We start from the raw sequence: 14609 nt of genomic DNA, 5'->3' as shown, positions 1-14609 counted from the left end.
TAGACAGTGCTGGTGTCTGGATTACAGCCGTCGGCAGCACATGGCAGTTTCCGCAGCCGGTGCTGGACCTCCCAGCTTTCAGTGTTCCCACTTTAGCCAGTCTGGGTCCCTCTCTGCCCTCCCGCCGTCCTCCGCACTCGAGGCAATTAAGAAAAGGGCGCAAGAGGAGACTTGGAGATTTACACCGAGTAACAAAGTTACCCACTTCATTCTCTAAGGGAAATATTAAAAAAACAACTGTAGTCCTACTACACGTCAGTCTGGCTGAAAACAGGTTCTGAAAATCCATATACATGCACGAAAATATAAAGACACTGCCTCCAACGATAAGTCAGCTGAGGCGGAGGAATCTCCCTCTTTGGGTACCGCTTCTGAGGGGGAAGCCGGCTTCCCTGCAGCGCCGTTTTGGGAGGGCGGGAGAGAGTGCTCAGGCGCCCCGCCTCCAGGCGGCGGGGAAATCCCACCGGGGCGCGGAGCCGCGGACACGCAGGGGCTGTCCGGCGGCTGCCCCCGCGGGTCGAGGGGCCCCGGAGCAGCGGGCTGTGGAGGTGCAAACGGCCTGCGAACAGGCTGACCGCAGCGCCCCCGACCTCGGCAACATCTGGGAGCTGACAGACGCCTGGGCTGTGTGACACCGGTGGTGGCCGCAGCACCTGTGCGCAGCCAAGGGGGTAGGACGGCGCATGGTACAGTCAGTCATGCTGCTGGAACACAGCTCTGAAGGGTTTGTCTGACCGGCCCCCATGGGGGTACCAGAGCACTTGCTATGCTGTGCCAGCCTGAAATTCTGGTGCCGTGTCGGTCACCCGGCAACTAAGGGACAGATCGAGCTGGATGCCCAGCTGGCTTTCAGCAGATCCACTGGGATGTTTCATTTCCACTCCAATCATTTGAGACAGAATTCCGTGATTGATGGTCACGCTTTTAGGACTAAAGAAAAGGGAAACGACGGATAATCTCAAATGCTCATAGAAAAGTAGTGTTTCTGGAGCAAAATCACTCCAGTGTGCTAGTTACCTTCGAGTTCCTTGTTTCTTAGCGTTACGATACACTATTTTCCCTCTTTGCAGTTCCCCGTTCACCTAAGGCAGGTGCTTGGACTTAACTGAGAAACATAAACGGCGAAAAATACAGAGAGGGACTGGTACAGGGAAAATGGACATACAAATGGTCAGAATAGCTAGAGCAGAGGTGATAACGCCTCTGCTGATAGGCGTCCTTGCTGAGGGAATGCCAGGGTATTACGCTGCATACCTTTTTAAAGGAAATAAAAGGGATTTTTTAAAGGGAAATCGCGGTTTACTCCCTACATCAAAGTGCTTACCCAAATATCTGCTTTTTCATGCAGGCGCAGTAACCCCTGTCTGACCATCTTAGAGCTCTACGCCCGTTATGACCTTACACACCAAAGGGACTGATTATGCCCTAGCAGTGCATGCACCGTGACCCGCAGCCCCTTTACCACTCCACCAGCCGCACCTCCACACATGACTAGAGCCGTGGCCTACGCGTCGAGCCACTTTATTTTGGGAAGCATGCCTTAAACTGGGCTTCCAAATCACTCCCCACCTGGGGATGCGAAAGCCTTAAAGGCGAGGTCATAATGCTGTCATCACCGCAGTTTTAGGAGGGGGGAGGGTTGTGCCTCTCGGACGCTTCCTATACCTACATTTGTCTCCAGAATAAAAAACTAAATATATGAATAAGAAAAAACAAGCAGCAGCGGAACAGAGGAATATACAGGCCCCCAGGATCAGTGAGGTACCGCCGTCCTGACCGGTCGACCGGTTCTACGACCCTAATGAAACATCAGTGCTGCCAGCAGCAGCTACTGCCGTGTCCAGAGGAGATGCTAACAATTACCATGAAAAACACTTGCAAATAGTCCGACCGAGCTTTCCCTTCCTCACTGGGCCTCTTTGTTTCAGTCTAAGCTAGAGCACAACCTAGCCATCCACAAATACAGGGAGATGTATTAAGATATGCGGTACCTCAGCATTTACTCTATTTTAATTTTTTTTATTTCTATTTGATTTTATTTTTTAAAAAGTTTAACTGACCCTTCTGGTCACCAACTTTCTTGTGGTTCACTGTAAGGATCACACTCCAAGAACAAAAAAGAAATCTCCAAGCTTTGATAGAGACTCTGGATGAAATTAAGAACTTCAAACCCCAGATTTTTGAAAAGAAAAACAGATGTCCTGTTTGTTGAGTATAAATAACTCGGTACGTGGAAGCCTTTTCTTTTACGCTGCATTAAATTTTATTTAATGCTGGGTGCATTTGAACAGTAAAAAAAAAAAAGGAAAAAAAAAAGAAAAAAAAAAGGAAAAAGAAGGAGGGGGCAGCAAAATATGTGGGTGACAAACCTCTAAATCTTTTCCTCTCTCGAAAGAGAAAGAAATAGGCAGACGGGAAACCCTTCATCTAGATGAAAGCGCTCAGTGTGTTTCCTAGCAGACCTGGCGAGCCTGCCCTGGTCAGCGCGGCGGCGAGGGGGCTCAGCAGCCGCCACCGGGGCGGGGGGGAGAGGCGGGCGGGAGAAGCGGCCGCGGGCCCGGCCCTCAGCTCCCGGCGCGGGGTGCACAGGCAGGTGCCCATCGGCGGGGTTCGGCCCCGCACGGCCCCGCACGGCCCCACGCAGCTCGGAGCGGCCCCAGGCTGACTTACGTGAGGACGTAGTTGACGCTGACGATGCAGTGCGGGCGGGAGGAGCGGCTGGTGTGCACGATGGTGGCGTAGCTCTGCACCCACACCCAGCCGCCGTGCTTGGCTAGGAAGCGGTAGTACTTGGTGGTCACTTGCCCTTTCACCAGCACTGCGGGGACAAAGCGGGGAGAACCTCAGCGCGGCTCCCTCCTATAGCTGGATCAACCCCGGGAAGGGGGCGCACACTCCCCCCAGACCCCTGTAGGCGACGAGAGGGGTTAGGAATCCTTTAGCATCACATGGGCAACCGGTAGGAACAGAACCACCCCTGGGCAAGGGTGACCCCCGGGCAGGGTTGATGTCAGTAACTGAGATCGTTATCAAAGGCTACTCGGAGAGATTAGTGGGGTGGGGCGGGGCGGCAGAGGCGAGAAGAGTGGCAACGGGGGACGAATCCTACGGACTCACCCCCATCCTGACATATCCTCATCGAGATTTAATTCTATAAATCTGTATTTGAGTTTTATCTCTTCTCGTTACATTCTCTGAAAGGAAACTTACCGGAAATTAATATCCTTTTTATTCATCTATCCATGTATTAATGTCATGATGATATCAAAATAGAATAAAGAACATCTCTCTGAATCAGGCCCACTACTGCAGTCAAAATTAGATACACAGATAAGATTTGTGAGATTGGGTGGAAGTGGAACAAAGGTATTTGAATTTCACTGGCATGGCTTTTTGGAGCAAGAAAAAAGGGTTTTCCTAATCAGAATTTGAAGTGAATGGAGCTCCTAAGGTTTGGGCAGGGCAGTGCTTGTCCTACAACCAGGAGATGAGAATGGAAAAATAGCTTTTCATTGCCAATCCCCCTCTGTGTCCTTCTCCCTCCAGCTTGTAGTTCAATCTATATCTAACCTTGATTAACTAGATGCAGATAGATAGATGCTTATTCTCCCCTCCAGTGAGCTGGCTTTTCCCGTTCCGACCTAGAGGTAAATCCCAGCAACCCCAAAGTTCTTCTGCAGAGGGAGAAGAGGGGGGGCAGGGTCTTTAACAAGAACACCATCTCCTTACACAAGTGATGTGCGCAACGCAGGTGGAAGGTGTCGCAGCCGTGGACGTGGTGGTAAAGGGTCTTCTCTATCAAGTCCTGGGGCTCGTAACCTGTTAGTTCAGCTACCCTGCGAGAGACATAAGCAGCAAATATAAGTGGGTGAGAGGACAGGAGAGGAGGCCCGGGGGAGAACAAGGGAGGGGCTAGGAGAATAGATTTAGAAATAACCCCAGCTCTACCTGGAATCTAAGAATATGAGCTTCATGTCTAGGCTGGCCCGAAACATGAACATATTGCTGTGGAGCTTGATCTCCGTCACGGCGCTGGGCGGCAGAGAGTGGCCCACGGCGACCAACCCAACGTTTTGGTAGCAGCCATCGAAGGGGGACATATCCAGGCTGTACTGGCGGATTTTCAGGTACCCGCTGCAGTGAATGACCTGCCGGAGACACAGGAAAGCTTGGCGGCTGCCTAGCAGGGGGGAAGGGGGTGCTGAGACGGGCGTCCCTCCCCACGAAGAGGGCCCGGACAACCGGTGCCGATGAGGCTGCCGGGTTCCCGAGAGTCGCTGTCCCGCGTCTCCGCACTGGCAAAGCGGCACTGGCTGCGGGTTTTCTACAGTTCTATCGGGGTTGAGTTCTTCCCCGTACGAGAGTTCAGCGTTGATCTAAGGCCCATTAAAGTCAATGAGATCTTTTTTTCCACTGGCTTAAGTGGTTTTTGGCCCATCTCCTAACTGCTCTTTTATTATTCTTCTAAAAACGAAAGACGCGGAAGTGCCAATCCAGTTACAACTTTGTAATGAGGAGTGTATGCGTGTAAGAGAAAGAGGTTACATGTGTGCGTATGTCATGTGTAAGATATGTATATTATATAGATAGAGCAGGCGCGATCCGTCGCCAAAAAGTATCTTAGGTTTAGGTGTATCTCCTTAATGTATCCGTGAAGATGACTGCTGTCTACTTCCACTCTTACTTCTCTATTATTAGGGTGTTTCTTCGTGGAGTTAGTTCAACAGATGTTCTTGGTCTACTGTACATATCCTTGGTTTATAGGTACAACCCGTTCCTCGGCTTTGTTTGGCTGAAAAAGCAGCGAGGAGGTAGGAGAGCAGGGCTGTCCTTACCCAGGAGCCCCGGGCAGAACCGTGTGAAGCACGCGGACAAAACCTTTGACTGGGAGAGCTGCCCCTGCAGCTGACGAGTTACCCAATAAAGAAATAAATTAACCCAGGGCTCCCGCTGTGTCACCTGACAGCTTCCACAGACGCCCCGGGAACCTCAGTGGTTGTGCGAGGTTCCGTTTAAAAAACAAAATAAATAAATCGAAAAAAAAAAGAAACCAAAACAAAAGCAGCCCACGGCGATCTCGATTGCTTGGTTTTGTGGTTTGAGCTCTTCAACCTGAAACTCCGAGAGAAATGAACCACATGAAAGAATCCTGGGCTGGGGCAATCTCGGCGGGCAGAGGGCTCATCCCGACTCCTCTCCCCATTTTCACCGCTCTCCCGGCACAGGGGCACGGAAAGGCTGGTAAGGGGGGAACCAGGTCCTGGCCGCGGGCACGCACCTTGTAGCCCCCGCAGGTCAGGCCCGCGTTCCTCTTGGCCAGGACGCACTTCATCCTCAGGAAAAAGGACCTCTCGATCTCGTACTCTGGGAGGGGGAAAGGCAGAGATGGGGTGAGCTACATAGGCTGCGCTGGCTCTGCACGGACCCCTCCTCGACTGCGCGGGCCGGGCGGGGGCGGGGTGCTGTGTACTTTACCCTGCACGAAGTGCGAGTGGTAGGGTTGGTGGGCCGTCAGCACCGCCGTCATCTCATCGTGGTCGGCGGGGTGGATGTACTCGTAAATGCTATTACCGGTCAGCTCTACCTGTGAGAGAGGAGGAGAATGGGGAGGAAGAGGAGGAGAGGGGCTCATCCCCGGCACCGCTCACCGTAGCCTGTCAGTCGCGGGGGGTGGTGCAGGCAAGCAGGGGGCTAGTGGGCCCCCACAGCGTACCTGCGACAAGCCCAGGTGCACCGAGGCAGTCTCCGAGATGTACATGATCTTGCCATCTGGAGCCACGACAAATATGAAACCGTCCAACGTCTGCAGAAAAGGGTGAGGGATGGGAAAATAAATATATCAGAAGATAGACAGATAGATCCATGAAATACTTGTCCCTCTGATGTATTTTGGCAAACAGGCATCCATGCTCGGGGTCTGATTATTCAAAAAGTTGGAGCGAAATAGGCAAGTCTTGGACAGGAATCTCTCTAAAGCTCCTGGGCCACAGAGATACAATCCACTTCTCAGAGTGGTCGAGCTCAGAAGTAATGTGAAGTGCCTGGGAAGTATCTAAGAAGAGGTCCTGGTTACTTGGTGATTATTATGTGGGTCCCAGAAATCCTGAATACTCCTCTCCTATCGAATGTCACTGGGGGTTTAGCACTTGCATATTTCCTAAGGATATTTTAGGCGATCAAAGGAAATCTAAAATTCTCCACGGTGTAAATAAGACAATTTGCCAGGTACATTTCAACAGACATAAATGGGACTCCTGGGTGTGCCGAGAGCAGAATAGACCCCCAAAAGGTAACATGACTCCACTAAAAATGCATGGTCATGGTAACAACTATTACTCTTTAGTATTGCGGAGCGCTGTGAGTTTTCAGATGTGTCCTGCCTTACTCGTGTCTCTGCAAATTTCTGTGCCCGCTGAGTCCTTCTATCCAGGACAGCCTTCCCCAACCTGTCTCTAGAGCCTCTCCCTGTAACACCATCCTGACCTTCAGAACGTTGACGAGACTTGTCACCTTGTTAATAATTTGGGGAAGAGTCATGCTACTGTACCTCGGCACACTGGGACACACTGTGATTCCCTCACTGCGGACCCAGTGTTAGACGATGCTGGGGCAAAGGACATGGAGGGACCAAATCACAGACCCAGGAAAACACACAACATTCAAATTGTTCCCCTCCTGCCTCCCTTTTTATTAAACACTTGGACAGTTAAAAATTAGTCAAGGTGGCAATTAAAAGCTCAGAAGAGGGAACGATTTCTTTAATCATTAATACCGTATGGCTGTCGTTTCCAGGCCAGTACCTGCAAAAGATGGGATCCCAGTTCCCGTCCAACATTATCCAGTGGGCTGGTTCGGCTGGAGTGACCCCAGGCTTCTCCGAGTCCTTATTTAAGACAAACGAAAAAAAGTAAGGTCAGGAAACGAAAAACTGATTCGTGTGGACCTGATGGAGAGGAACATTTTTTTGGTTTCAAATTTTTGCTTGTATCCTCTCTAAAATATGTATACATACAATCTTTGAAAACTAGGTGTGGCTTCATTGCAGATAGAACCCTCTTGTGGTTTGTTTTTCTGAGTTTGGTTGTGTTTTGGTTTGGTTATTTTAAGATCTAACTCCTGTGAGAGAAAAACACAAAAATACCTATTTAGAGTTAACGGTGAAGTTAAGTTTAAGACGTAAGTGAAACAGCGTCCCAGTTAAAAGGGCTTTTTAGTGCTGCCTTCGGCTACTGGGAACTCGTCCCCTGAACTTCAGGAAAAGCGTCCTGACCTCACGATCCCACAGGCAAGTCACTGTCCGAAGGCACGGACCACCCTTCCTCCTGCCCCACGAAGTCGGTCTTCGGGATTCACCTCCATCCCCATCTCTCTTCCCGCTGCTCCGGTGGGCGGGATGATTCCCTCTGCGGGGAGGGGTGATCTGCCTCCATACAGCTCCCTCCAGAAATGAGTCTCTCCGGACTTGTCTAATGTTTTAGACGCGGCTTGTTTTCCCCTACGCAAAGTGATAAGAAATAAAAGCCAGGTGGAAATTACTTCACCTGAGTAAAACTATTCATAGGCGATGCCTTTTCACTGTGTTGTTGCTGAAGTAATTTAAACGGGTTAGTTAAAACCTTTGACGCCTAAGCCATGAAATAAGGCCCAGCCTGACGCGCACAAACACTGAGATAAAGTGAAAGGGAGGGAAAACATACAAATCCTGATCGATGACTGGGGTGCAGATCGCACGGGGGTGGGGAGACCCCAGCCGGAGGAGTGCGTCCCCCCGCGAGGCGGGTTCGGGAAAGGCGAGACCCCGTTTTCCAGCTATTTCGAGGCAAACAGAGGGCAGCCGCGAGCATCCCTCACTGTTGACCGGCTTCACCCAGGTGTTTGCCGGTCCAAATAAAGCCAACGATTTGCTCCGCGCTGTTTGAACGGGGCATCCCAGGGCGGCCACTGCCCGCCCTCCCCACCCCCGGAGCAGTGCACCCGCTCGTCCTCGCCTTTCTCTCTCTTCTTCCCCCCTTCCCTCGTCCACCTCTTCACAACAACTTGTCTCTTCACCGCTCCTACATCTCCCTCCTTCCTCCTTAACTTCACAGCCCTACAAAGGCAGGAGCATCTCTCTGGCCTGTCCCTCATCCTACAGCCCCAGCGTGTACCAGGGCGCCAGCCAGAAACAAGCTCCCTTCTGTTTATTCCTCCAAGCCAATTAATGGGGAGCCAGCCACCAGGATGGAGGATCACCTCCGCCCCCTGTATTCGGGAAGGAGACGGCGAATCTTGCACAGCTTCCAGGGAAAGAGAGACAAGCCCTTGTATATTTGTTTTTCTAGAGCTCCTCAGAGGTTTCTCTGCCGGGAAAGCAGGACTGCCCGTTTGTGCAGAGGCGGCTCCTTTCCGCGTCCCTCCATCCGGAGAGAAATCTGAGTGACAGGTTTCTTTAGTCAGGACTAAATCTGCGCTCCTCTCCTAAGATTTAAGTTGCTTATTAATCTGAGTTTACAGCTCTAATTATTCTTCTTCTAAAAAGGAAAATAACCCGACCTCATTGGGTTAATGAACAGCTCACGGGCATTGCAGGTTAACCTCCCGTCCGGGAAGGCGGTTCTTTGCGGGGCGCTGAGCTCCTCACTATGTTTCAAATGGAAACCTCGCGCTGCTGGGCTGCGTCTGCTCATAGTTTATAATTAAACGTTTTCACTCGTCTACCTGAACGGGCTTTTTGAAATCCTGTCACATGAGATGATCCTTTGTACTCCCCAGATGTTTCAGGACTTTCAAGTCGGGGACTATTTCTATTCGTTGTCAAGCCCAGCCTCTCCCAAATCGATGGCCTCTCCTGATGCCCCTAAATATTGTTTTAAAGATTATAAGAGAAAACCTCGTCCATTAATATTCCTTTCCCCCTCGTCTATTCTTTTTAACATCTAGTTTTCTTTCATCGAGGGGGCAAACTGTGATTTCTTGCACTTGACCTACCGCAGAATATTCTGCAAATCCTTTGATTGTCTGTTTAAAATAAAACAAGGAAATCAGCTCTCCCTTTTTCTTCAGGATTACGCTTGGAAACAAGATCTAAAGATTCTCTTGTAATTTGGAGAGCCAACAGCATAATAGCTCTGGAATAGAAACAAGCAGCTTTGTGAGCGGAAGGATAACTAAATCGTTTTTAGGCAAAGGATTTTCCCAGTTAAAGTGGCCGAAGACAAAGCAAAACATAATCTATTTTGGAAGATTTCGAAGATATGCCACATTAACCTCAGCAGATAAAATTTGCTTTCTCCCCTGTGTCCCCTCCCCCACCGCAGTCTGGTTTATCATATTTACATAAGTAGTCTTAGAATGGATGTATCTATTATGGATCTAAGGAGCTAGCGAGCTCACATTTCATTTGGAAACAGAGGGAAAGTTTTACTGTTGCTTAATACCTGATGCATTGTAGAACCATTTCCATTTAAATACCCCCGACCCACGGATTACCTCAATGGACTGGCTGCATGGGTTTTGTAATTTCCTGAAAATGAGATTTCGATTTATAAAACAAGAAACCAATTAGTAACCAAATGAGGCGAAGTAGATCCACTAAAATTGACCTAATCCCACAGGTACCATTTAGGCCAGTTCTTGGCGAATGAATGATGAGTTACCGTCTAACACAAGCTCAAGGCATCATCCGGCTGTGTTATTCAAGGAGAAAAAAAAAATGGATCGAGTTTTTATTTCAGAATGATTTTGGTACTCTTGACAAAATATAGATTATAGGCTCCTGCCTAAAAATCTCTTCCACTCAAGGAATTTTTTTTCCTTAGAAAATAAACTATTTGTGCCACAAGAAACTGTCCACTATCACGAGGGAAGGGGGGGGGGAGGAAAGCTGGAAAAAAAAAAAAGAAAGAAAGAAAATAAATAAAGGCGTTTTAGCCAGGCTATCGCTTAGTTTGAGAACAACCTCGTTACCGGGCTGCCTGCGCCTAGATTGCGCGGAACCTACGCAGAGCGATCGTGCTGACTCATCATTTCTCCCAGCATTTTCCAGTGGAAAACCACTGCGCTTTCCACGTCAAAAAGCGTGTCCATCGGTTTCATGGGTTCACTACACCGGCGGGTCCCTGTGAAACGCTTTCTCCCCACCTAGCCATGCCCACCCCCGGCACTCGGCAAACCTCTCGGCACCGCCAGCCTGTCCCCCACGCCGGGCTTACGGCCAGACCCGGTGCGCTGGACTGACTTGGCCCTGTCCTTCCTTCCCCTCATCTTTTGATTGATGCAAGCCTTGATGTCGACAGCCAATGGAACCCACCAATGGGTGGGCATCGTCCCTACCCAGTGGCGATACTGTCGCAAGAAGCTCCTCTGTGCCACGGAAGGGGGAAGAGATTCCTCAGTCATTTCTAATTTGATCTAGGCAAAGACGGAGGAAGGCTGGCGCAGGGAAATGAGACGCCAAGAGGCCGAGGCAGCTCCTTGGCCCTGGTTGATCTCCGGGTTACTTGTCCCTCTGTGAGCATCTGCAGAGCAGAGCCCATCTAGACCCCCTCCTTTGTCTGGCAATAGCAAAGGGGGGCGGAGGTGGCCGGTGGGGGTGGGGTGGCCAGAAGATCCAAGCCCTTATCTACTTTGTGCTGGTTTGCCGGCTTTTAACAGCAGTTACTGCGATTTCCCCAACGGAGTCTCCATCATGAAACCTCAGCACAATCCAGATTCACGGTCGCGAAAGCAACGGCAGAGTCCCCGTTTAAAAGCACTTAGTGGAGAACCCATCCTGAGCTCCACACCCGCTTCTCTGGGGGCCAGACTTGGAGAGCAGCTACATCGGGGGGCGAGGAACCCCTGGGCACCCCACCGGGGGCTTACCCCTGTCTGGCCGCACCACCCCGCACAGCCCGGCGAGGCCCACGGAAGCCGGGCACGGTGGGTAGATGCTGGCTTGAAGACGAAGCCCCCGTATCCAGGGAGTTTTCTCCTGTTGCTGTGGATGCGCAGAGGGAGAGGCTCAGGGGGCTCGCCCAGAGGCAGACCGCTGCTGCAGGGCAACGCTGGGTGCCGGCCCGGTGGGGCAGCCGCAGAGACTCTTCTCTAATCTGGGTCTAAGCAGGTCCACCTCGCGTTCCTCTTCCAGGAGTTTCTCCAAACTCCCTCTCCGAGCAGAGGACCCCGCTGTCGCGCTTCCGGATCTACCCGGAGACTCCCGGAGGCCGTGGCCCGGGGACGTCTCCGCTCGCTTTTGTTTCGCCGCGTTTTCTTTGCCCTTTTGACAGCCGCTCTCTGGTTATTAAAGAAGGAGGAGCACCAGTTCGCTCCTCGCCCGCCGGTGCCGAGGGGGATGTTGACCCCGCGGAGGGCTCGGGATGCAGGAACCCCGGCCACCTCTGACTCGGGGCTCGCCCCTTCCCCTCAGCCCCGACAGCCGCCCTGGCCGTGCTGGGCAGGCCGAGGAGGGGCGGCCTCGGGCACGAACACCGGCTTCGTGCAACCTGCCCAGAGAAGCCGCTCCAAAGCGGGAACGGGCATGTCACCTCCTTGCGCGGCTCCTCAAGCAGCACCTTCCCTGCCTCCCGCTGCCCGTCGCCAGCACTGTTGCCACCTTAACACCCGGGGAGTTTGCTCTGGGGAGAAGCGAGGCACGGGAATTTTGGGGGGACAATGAGGCAGGACAGTTCGGGCACCATCTCCAACATGGTCATTCTCCCTCGGTGTCCAGGGAAAATGTCAAATAACAGCTCCGGGAGCCGCGGGAACAGAAACTGCACGCCCTAGTCACCGGCAAGCCAAAAGGCAACTGGATGTTTTATCGAGGAATTAGCTTGATTCGATTAACCATTTAATTAAACCGTCTGCCACCAGCGCTCCGTTCTGCCATCGCCTAGAGCCCGACAAGGCTGATTTCTCAGTTAATTTAACAGGCAGTGGTTAATGATAACTCAAAATCTCGGCCAAATTAGGCTTACAATCTGTTGAAAGGAACATTCGCTCGTCGTGAGACTGAAATAGAACTAAGCATCATTTAAACAAAAAAAAAAAAAAAAAAAAGCTGCTCATTTCCAACTGCCTGCAGATGCCATTAGCAAGGTTTTGTAAAGATTTATTGTCTCGGTAAATCACATGTGTTCATTTGAAGCACAGATAAGTTAGCATCCCGCTTTCTTTATAAAAATAATAATAACAGGAAGGAAAAGCCCTATTGACTAAACAAACAACCCTATTAAGAAAACGGTAGTGGAAGTAATGCCGAAGCTGTTTCACTCTAGAAAGAAATACCAGGATTTTGGCACACACAGGGTAACGGAATTGCGCTTTGAAATGCAAACAAACGGAACCATGCCCAAATTGGAGGGGGGGGGTGGGGAATTAGGAACATTTTCTAGCACCAACTACTTACTCATCTCTACAGAAGACGCAAATTCAAATAGCCCTTATTTCGAAGAAAAAGGGGAGGAAGAATTTGCGCCAATGCACACGCTGTTTATATGCAAGTTGAAAAATATCCTCCAACATGAAAATGGCCGCATGTTCCCAAAGAAAATATGATTTTCCCCTTTGTTTATCTAAGTATTCTTTCTAATAATAAATCTGGTTTTTTTCAACGATCATGCTAGTAGTTTAGTTCTGCACTTCACAGTTTAAGTTCACATCAAACCTGGAATTAAACAGAGATGCAGCGTGGAGAGTAAACTGCAGCTTAAATGAGAAAAACTTCTGTAAGAAAATAAACACTGAAACCTAATGCTCAATCATTTCCCTTTGCAGTAAGAAAAACAGCATTAAATCACCTATCCACGTGGGAAACAGACTTTTTTTTCCTGTTGATCTCTTCCCCCTTTAAAATAAAACAAGGTTAAGGGTTTCAATATTGAAATGTTAACCATCCTGATTCGGCGAAAGTTTATGTAAACTGAGTCTCTGCTTTTGTCTTGAAAATCAAATGTCCCTCCGCGCCAAAAGGATCCATCCTCACTAGGACAGCCTGCAAACCTTCCTCTTCCCTCTTTCTTCCGAGTAAGAAGAATCAGACCGCTAAAGTATTTCTAATTAAAAAAAAAAAAAAAAAAAAAAACAGCAACAACAAAATGTATTTATTGTGCCACTTGGACTTTTTGTTTGGGTTTTATTAATTTTGTTCCCCCTTCACTTTTGGATACTGCCGAGGGTCAGTGAAGAATTACTCTGCTACTAATAGCGATTGGGTCCCTCTTAACGGAAAACTCTTTTTAGTGCTTCGACACCCTGGAGATTTTTCTACATATTTTTTGTGTCCACGTCACTTATCATTAATGGTTTAATGTTAAATTGAAATTTTAGTGTTTCGTTATATTTAATGAACGTTAAATCACGAATTAATGTATTAAAAAGTTCTGCTTTAAAAAGGACAAAAAACAAAACCAAAAAAAGACTAACATTTAAAAATCTTCCCTATTCTCTTCAGAAATTTAGCAGATATTCACTCTTTCCAAAGCTGTTTGATCACCGAAAAGTAATATATGTCTTATAGCTTTCTCCTCCTGAACAGAAGCGTTTTAGCACTGAAAGGATGCGAGAAACCTACGCCACTGAATACTTTTCGTTCTTGACAGTTTTAATCTGCTGGAGACGTAATAAAGTGAAATCAAAGGTAGATAGAACAACCCAACAGCGTTTCAATAGCTTGGGAGGACTACACAGCCATTACGAGAGGGAGTTCGTTGGAAAATCTCTGCTCGGTTTATCGAGTTTGTCCAGTGTCATTGGTTGTGTTTATATATATGGGGGTGAGAAGGAAACCTTACGTGTTTATTCTGTGTGTGACTCTCCCTGCATTTCACTTCTAGAAAACTCTTGTTTCCAAAATGAACCCGAAATCTACCCACTTTGTCTCTCTATAGGGACCTCTCAGACATAAAAATATGCAGACAAGCGCATACCGATTCTCTCCGCCCTGTCCCCAGCCCCGCGTGTGCGCGGTGATGAGGAGTGTATATCTTTCTGTACGTGGTTATTTACAATCAGCCCTATGCAAGCACTCTCCGGGCAGATGGAAATTCGCTCTTGTACCGGGGAGAGGGGATGTGAGTTACTCTGGAAGTGCAGCTTGCTCTTAGGGAGACAACGGTTCTCTATTCTGACTCCTCCAAGATCTCTTTAAATGTACCGCATGATACTTCGCCGTGCTCCTGAGCCTTCTGCTACTCATCTCCAGCCCTTTGACCAACTCGTCGGTCTGTCCCAATGAGTTGTATCGCTTTCCTCCCCGGGGAAATACAAGCAAACGGACCCCCATTACATCCATCCAACATCCCTACCCTGCCTCCTCCTTTCAGAAAGGCTTATCCTTTCCGCGCGTCATTTCCCCGACTGACACTACCTTGTTCTCCCTTCTCAGTGAAGTGATGACTTTTTTTTCTGGGTGGGGACACTGGGAGACCAGAAGAGCACCCCTTTTCCTGGCCTCCCTCCTCCCCACCGCAGCCGGACAAGCACAGGCACACCGCACCGGGAGCCCAAGCCTCTCCCGCCGGCTTCCCGGAGCCCACTCCTTCCCCCGGGGTCCCGGGGAAAATCACCTGGGCTCGGCTCCCGCACGGCCGGGCACGGCCGCAGTGCCTGAAGGCCGCTCGTGGGCGACTCGCTCGTGTTTATTCGCGGCG

The 14609-nt window shown here is 49.8% G+C and overlaps 1 protein-coding gene across 1 annotated transcript in view; it reads right to left on the bottom strand.

Annotated features, from left to right (window-relative positions):
• The window catches only part of SIM1 (SIM bHLH transcription factor 1), a 47205-nt gene that overhangs the window by 29714 nt on the left and 2882 nt on the right, over positions 1 to 14609 (bottom strand). Inside the window, exons 2-8 of the mRNA XM_029962896.1 lie at positions 6801 to 6883; positions 5714 to 5803; positions 5476 to 5584; positions 5279 to 5364; positions 3949 to 4148; positions 3730 to 3836; positions 2671 to 2818 (exon numbers count right to left, since the gene is read on the bottom strand). Of these exons, the coding sequence (XP_029818756.1) occupies positions 2671 to 2818; positions 3730 to 3836; positions 3949 to 4148; positions 5279 to 5364; positions 5476 to 5584; positions 5714 to 5803; positions 6801 to 6883 (823 nt within the window). The remainder of the gene's footprint in view (positions 1 to 2670; positions 2819 to 3729; positions 3837 to 3948; positions 4149 to 5278; positions 5365 to 5475; positions 5585 to 5713; positions 5804 to 6800; positions 6884 to 14609) is intronic.

Source organism: Manacus vitellinus, unplaced genomic scaffold, assembly GCF_001715985.3.
Source record: "Manacus vitellinus isolate BGI_N305 unplaced genomic scaffold, ASM171598v3 scaffold_4_pilon, whole genome shotgun sequence".
In the NCBI taxonomy this organism is placed as follows: Eukaryota; Metazoa; Chordata; class Aves; order Passeriformes; family Pipridae; genus Manacus; species Manacus vitellinus.
Note: the sequence above shows the minus strand (reverse complement) of the source record. Positions and strands in the feature narration are given on the sequence as shown.